The sequence below is a fragment of the Austrofundulus limnaeus genome, unplaced genomic scaffold (assembly GCF_001266775.1).
Source record: "Austrofundulus limnaeus strain Quisiro unplaced genomic scaffold, Austrofundulus_limnaeus-1.0 Scaffold110, whole genome shotgun sequence".
NCBI lineage: Eukaryota > Metazoa > Chordata > Actinopteri > Cyprinodontiformes > Rivulidae > Austrofundulus > Austrofundulus limnaeus.
Genome location: NW_013952512.1, coordinates 1,168,579 through 1,175,625, shown reverse-complemented (window position 1 = coordinate 1,175,625; position 7,047 = coordinate 1,168,579). Strand labels below are relative to the sequence as shown.

At 37.7% G+C, this 7,047-nt stretch overlaps 1 protein-coding gene across 1 annotated transcript in view; it reads right to left on the bottom strand.

Moving 5' to 3' along the window:
- Positions 1–7,047, bottom strand: part of nbeab (neurobeachin b) — a gene marked incomplete in the record, with an annotated part of 177,610 nt that overhangs the window by 97,491 nt on the left and 73,072 nt on the right. Inside the window, 5 exon segments of the mRNA XM_014014153.1 lie at positions 2,235–2,652; positions 4,218–4,386; positions 4,904–5,011; positions 5,557–5,651; positions 6,506–6,686. Coding sequence (XP_013869607.1) covers positions 2,235–2,652; positions 4,218–4,386; positions 4,904–5,011; positions 5,557–5,651; positions 6,506–6,686 — 971 coding nt within the window.

Sequence of the window (7,047 nt, the reverse complement as noted above, 5' to 3'; positions counted from 1 at the left end):
GTATAATAAAAACAACACAAGTCACAAATAAAATGAACGGCGACAGAAAGAAGAAAAAAATCTTTTATCGGCGCCTTTTTTCTCAAAAAAATTATTTAAACAATGATCTAACAAAAACAAAAAACAACCTCAAATACTTATTAAATATCATTTCGTATGAATACACGTTACATTGTTTCAAATAAAAAACACAAATCACAAATAAAATGAAAGGCGACAGAAAGAAGAAAAAAATCGTATAATATCGGCGCCTTTTTTCTCAAAATATAAATTTAAACAATAATGATCTACAAACAAAAACAAAACAAAAAACAACCTCAAATCCTTATTAAATATCATTTCATATGAATGCATATTGTTTCATATTTCTTTAACAAGATGACCTTTATCGTTCTCTTAAACATAAATATTAACATAAATATTGTTCTGGCAATTTTTGGCATCAATCTTTTAAATTAAATGAGTTACAGCAATTTCAAGTGACTTAGAGAGGTTGATTTTACAAAATGTACTTCTTTGAGCTTTATATCATGTTATTATGTCATCCTCTTATCAAAAACACACCCAGAGTGTTGATTTGACTCATTCATGCATGTTTGAGAAATCCTTGACACTCCTGTGGTAGCCATGTGGAGGTGCCCAAAACCCCTGCTGGTACAAAGCACCACCTATTTACACAAATCTCCTCCCACCTCACAGAGCCCCACCTCCCCGAAGTATTGTTGTGAAGATGTGCTGGAGTGGGAGTGTCAGAAATGGTAGGGGGTTCTTGAAGAGACAGGGGTCAATTTGAAGGTGTTACTTGACTGTGGTACAGAACTGAACTGTGTCTGATAATGCATACCCCCTTCCTTAACTGTGGCGGCCATCTTTAATTGAGTTAACTCTAAAAGTTAATTACTACTTGATTACTTTCTTAAAGTTTCACCAAAATCCATCCAGTGGTTTATGAGAGACAGAAACAAAACAAACATGCATACACAAAAATGAGCAAAAAAAATTATCGCTCTTTCACATTTGTCAGTAGGCGATAATCAGTGATTTGGTGTTTTTTGTGCCAAAGTTTCTAAGAAACGTCTATTTCAGCCATTTGAATTGGGGGATCACAAGGAGCTGAAGCTGAAAATTCCTGCAGCAGCAGGTTTGTAAACATGCAAATCCAGACAGATTACTGTGTGGTTTCAACTAATCCAGGAATGTAAATAAACTACAGCAGCACGACAGTACTTCAGAGACTTTTCAAACAAAGAAATGTCTCTCTGAAGGGAGCGTGTGCAATGCAGGCATGGTTGGTATAAATAATGAGTTCCAGTCTACCTAAAACCTATTGCTGGTGTACTGCATGACTGAGATAAACACAAAGGATTAACATCTTCATTCTGTGGTCGCTTGAGATGTTGCACACACCAAAGCTCATGCACGGTTACTTCTTTTTTTTATGTTTGCATGCTTTCCCCAAACAGATGTCAAACTTGGATAGCAATGAACAGAAACGTACAAAATGCATGTATGAATTTAAGTGTTAGAAAATAACTTTAGATTTTCTTGGTATCTGTCAAAAGTCAGTTTTACATTTTAAAGACTCGCTTTATTATCGATTTTGAAAATAAAACAAAAAATGTGACATTTATAAAGAAAACAAATAACTAAAAGTTTAACACGATTGATTTTAGAGCAGAGGAACGTGCATCATGATATCTGATTTAAAGGTACAAGTGTTTAGCTAAAACAATCAATGCTTGAAAGAATGGTGAAATTAAAGATCTAGCAGTCCATGAAGGGATGCTTATTGTTTTCTCAGGTCAGAGTTTTAAATTAGTTGAGAGGAAATGTGCTAGAACAGTTTCAATCAACATTTGAAAATGATATTTCCCACAATTTCCTGTGATATTGTCAGATTTTGTAAGATGCACAGTATAAAACCCTGAAAATGTGTTGGGAATGACTCATCTAATATTACTGAAAATTTTAGGTCAGCGCCAGTAACTTTGATTAAGTTATAACTATTTCTCTGCTATGGTTGCTTAGATGTGGCAGCCATCTTGAATTAAGTTGAATTCAAACGGTAAGCACACACACACACAGGCAAAAGCATTATTGTAGCTATGCCTTCAGCTGTGGGTCATAAAGAAGAATCAATGCATCTAAAATGCACAAGAAAACTTTGACATAATAAACTAAAGTTGTATTACAGATCTGTGGGTTGCAGATTATAACCGCTGAGTGCTCCTCACCTGTCAAAGGACTGAAACTGCACCGGCAGCACAGCCTGGGCCTTGACTACAGAGTCGGAGAAGGACACAGGCTCCAGTCCAGCCTCAACTCCCTCCAATGGGGCTGCTACCAGGCTTTTCAAAATCTCCTTGACATTGATGCCTTTGTTGGACTGATTAATGCCGATCATGGAGGATGGTGGTTTGATCATCTCCACATCAGGACATTCAGACAGGCTCTCCTGGGACTTCTTTACCTCTGAGGACAGCGTGGATATAAGCTCACTCATGATGCCAGGTCCTCCGGCTCTGTGATGCAGGTCAGAACCATTAAGGATTCGGGCTACTTGCTTATTTCCAATCCCTGAGTCTGTGTGGGTCACAGAACTTTCCAAATGAAAGCCTTCGGATGGCATGCTTGGAAACGCTGGTGGTGTTTCTGCAGAAGATACACAAAAAAGCAGTGTCAGGCAGAAACAGATATTTTTAGATCAACAACCTGCCAAAATATGCAGACACACTTATCCTGTTTATTTACTAGTACAGTTACCTCATCCATGCAACTGTAAAAATATAAACAATTTAACAGTATTTTCTGGGAAATGTGAGAAATATGAATTCAGAAGCACCATTTTAAAGCAATATCAAACAAACATGTCTGTGAGCTAGCTTTACATTCCAAGCCAAAGAGTAAATATAGCATGTGTAGAGAAAGCCACATGCCAAGGCATCTCTTCAGATCTCTCTCCAGAAGCTCTGATTCTCCAGTGAGATTAACTCTGTTATTCTTCCCCTCGTGTTAATAAAACATGAATCCTTTTCTTCAGCTTTTTTCAGCCTACAGTCTGATTTATTCAGCCGTTTTGACGGAGAAGCAGTTAAATAAGTTTGATGCATACTGCTCTTGTGTTCGTATATACCATTTTCTGTGTACATAATGTAAGTAGGAAACTTGTATGCAGCGTTTATGTTCTTACTGCCAAAAACAAAAGTTTAAAACTGGCTCTTAAATAAAGAAAACGAGGCTTGCTCTCCTATTCAGTGCAGATTTTTTCAGAGAGCTGCAGGAGTGCCTTTGGAGTGAGGTACTAGTTCATCTTGACCCATGCTTACAAAGATGCAAGGGCAGCCGCATTAATATTCATCACATGGCCCTGAACGCGGTCAGCAGGGCCTGATTTAGCCTGCAAGTCGTCTGGCTTCCTGGTCCATCAGACAATCGTCTGCCACATGCCGTCTGGAAAATTCCCCTATTTTCTGGTAAAATTTATGAAGGCGGCAGTGTGCCTCTCTCCTCCCAGCAACCTCTATGATCCCATTCTCCTCTGGTGGATTGCTTGCCTAATGGGCACTGACAGATAGGGCTGAAAATAGCAAGCTTGGCTCCACTGCCCCAAAAACCCACAGCGTTCTCACTCTCAACTTCTCGCTGCTCATCTTCTTTCTTTATTCTTTGCATGAGCCCAGCTCTTTAAATGACACTTACATATTCCTTCTGGCCTCTCTCCTTTTCCCCCCATTTCCTTTTATTCACTCCGGCTTTTATCTGAACGTAAGTTGATAAAGTAAACTCACTTGTACGTTGCACAAAAGCAATTGGCACTGCACCAGATATTGTGTTAAACCTTTGTAGGCAGTCAATGATTTCCTTTCATGTGCCTTAATGTATGAATTATGACTTGAGGCACTTTCTACCTTTTATTTCAGAGTGAATGCTGATGCCTATTCAAGTTCATAACTGCCATCTCCAGCACCAGTCTATTTGCTTCCACGTTTAATTCTGTGTGGTGCAATTAGCAGAGCTCATGAATAAACCATAGATGAGTCCAAGGAGCACAGGATATCCCTGTTGCTTTACTGAATGAGCTCTCAGCTCCTAAAAGCGGGCAAAGTAACAGAGGAGACTTGCAGGGACATTTTACATGTCTGTTTATCAGACACAGTCACATCAAATGGAAATTAGGAGAGAAAAAAAAGAATATAACAAATGTAAGGGTACAGCACCTTTGATGGCGAGAGAGTTGATCTCCTGACACACGCTGTGGCCTGATTGGCTGCTTATCTTGGCAGTTTCACACTGAGGCTCAAGGATGTCGCGGTATTTTGAGACCATGAGAACAGAGATGAAATACACCACAGCTAAAGCCAAGAACTGGGCTTGTTTGCTGTCATCCTGTGAAGAGGAATCACATTCAAAATACATCCATTTATCACAGTCCAGTGCTTAAATTGTTGTCTCACAGCATGTTTATTGCATTTACAATATAAAAATAAAGGCATGCTACTTTTAAAACATGTCACATTTCCAAAAAGCCTTTTGACGTTGAAGTACAGATTTTCTAAATCACATGAATGTGTTTGGTGAGCAAAGTAAAATATTCAAAAACAAACTTCAGAACGATAATAACTGATCTCTTTCATACTGTATTATTTTGGGGTCATAATCAAACACTAACATATTACAGTCTAAATCTATCAGTCAAAACAAAAACATGATAGAAATTCATTTATTTTACATCTAGAAGCTAGCAGATGATTGGCTCAGAAATTTGTTTTGTTTGCTGTTTCACTTGTAACTTTAGGGTTTTGAATTGAACATTTGTGTGTCACAACATCACGTGTAGTTTTCAGCCTCATCGCCTGCCTTTTTATTAGAACACATGCTGGTTGTGAATATGAGCGTGACTCACCACGTCACGAAACACTACAGCTCGGAGTCGATTGATGTCCACATCCTGCAGAAGGTGATCGGGGTCCTTGATGGGAGACAGGTTGGTGGGGGCAGTTTCCATGCTCGTCTAAAACAGAAATAAACCCAGTCAGACAAGTTGAATTTCATTTAAAATTTAAAATAGAAAAATTAAAGGATAACAGAAGATTTTTAAATCAACAAATAAGCAAATTTACCATCACACAATGTGCAAAAAGAGACACTACCTCATTTTAAGACACTATCACAATGTGAAAATGGGACAAAATGGTTTTACAGTAATTATATTTCTAAAGTATTAGCATTCCTTGAATTTGCTTATTATTTATCACCTTGTATGTTTTAAATGAAGACCTCAGTGTGTATTTGGGATGAATCTCAGTTATTACCCAACCACATTTCAGATAAATATCTGTAATAGTCAATTCTGGGTTTGCTAAAACTAACAAGATGTGGTGGTAATCTTTAACGGGGTTCACTTCTGAAGTTAACCATTTGTAGATGTACACACAATGATTATTTTGAATTTCATTAAAACCTGTTCATAAAGATATATTACTGATGATGGTGGGCGATAAAGAGCCCAGACATAAGAACTAAAGATATAAAACGTGATGTGACATTCAACCCTACCTTGTTCAAAGCCACAGTATTTTGCAGGATTTCCTGAGTTCTGTTGCCGAGTCTCTGTCTGCACTCCAGACAGCTCCTTACAGCCACACAACACACTGTACACAAAGAACCACACACAGAGTGCACAAATAGTCTCATTTTCAAATCAAATAAAAATTAAATGTTGATAATGTGCATGACCACTTTAAGCCTAATCAGTAATATGTGATGACTGTTCCAGGCCGACAGGGAGCTGAGCAGCAGGAAAATCAACAGCCAAACCAATTTCACACCAAAGCTGTGATGAGAAACTGTTTGCAACAAGGACATTGCAGTCTGAAGGCTATTTCCCATCCCAAGACCTCAACTTGGAAACAACAGTCACACAAACCCACAGACAAGAACAAATTTGGACAAAAATGAACTGACAAGCAAAAATAAAATAAACATTTTCTATGACTGATTGTTTACAATATTTCCACAAAACAGATAAACTTGGAATATAACCGTTCTTATTTTAGACATTTGAACTTGTCCACATTAATTATTGAAGGAATTATATTAACATAAAACCACAGAAAATGGGCAAAGAAAAGCTCAGAGTCCAATAAAGACATTTATGAAAAACAAACAGCTACCATTTGCATGAAGAACCTGATAGCCCTGCAAATCATCATCTCTGCTAATTGAAAATTGGAAACTAAAAACCGCACTGAAGGCTTTTGCATTCTACAGTTTATCAAACAAATACAAAAGGATCCCTCAACTATTTAGTTCTGCTGATCAAACAGAGGATTTTCAGGGCTTAGAGGAATTATTAGATTGTGTGCAAAGAATACCATTAAGGCATTTAACAGCTCATTGAGTTTCCAATGTACAAGCAGCAAATAATGTTACTGTAACTCTTCACCACCTCTCCGGACTGACAGTCACATCCACGGCAGCAAAGAGTCACACGAACAGATCTTACCCAGTCTGAGGCACTGACGCATCAGGCCACCAGAGGACATGTTCTTCTCGGCCTCAATCTCACTGAAGTTGAGAGAACTCGAGAAGACCAAAACATCCACCATAACCATGAGACGGGACAGGAAAGTGATGGCAGTCTCTGAGGACATGCCCTGCGTGGCCTCAATGTTCTCCAACTCCGACTTGTGCAAATGACAGAAAACAAAATAACTAATTAAAAAGCAGGTTTTATCTAAAGAATTCATTTCTAGCTGTGATTGGACCATATTTTGAACAACAATAACAACAAAGTAAAAAAGCATATAAGAGTCAAAATATTTAGGAGTGAAAACTATAGAACATCAGAAAAATAAAGCAGGATAATCTATTACTATTGCTGTCATAAGTAAATCTCTGAGACAAAAACGTATTAAAATAAAAACTGATATGAAAAATATAGTGATGGATATGATGTATAACTTTAAACAGCCCAAATACTAAATTTGATAGTCTAGTCAGACCAATACGAGAAATAATAATTGATACAACTGGCAAAGTCTGATA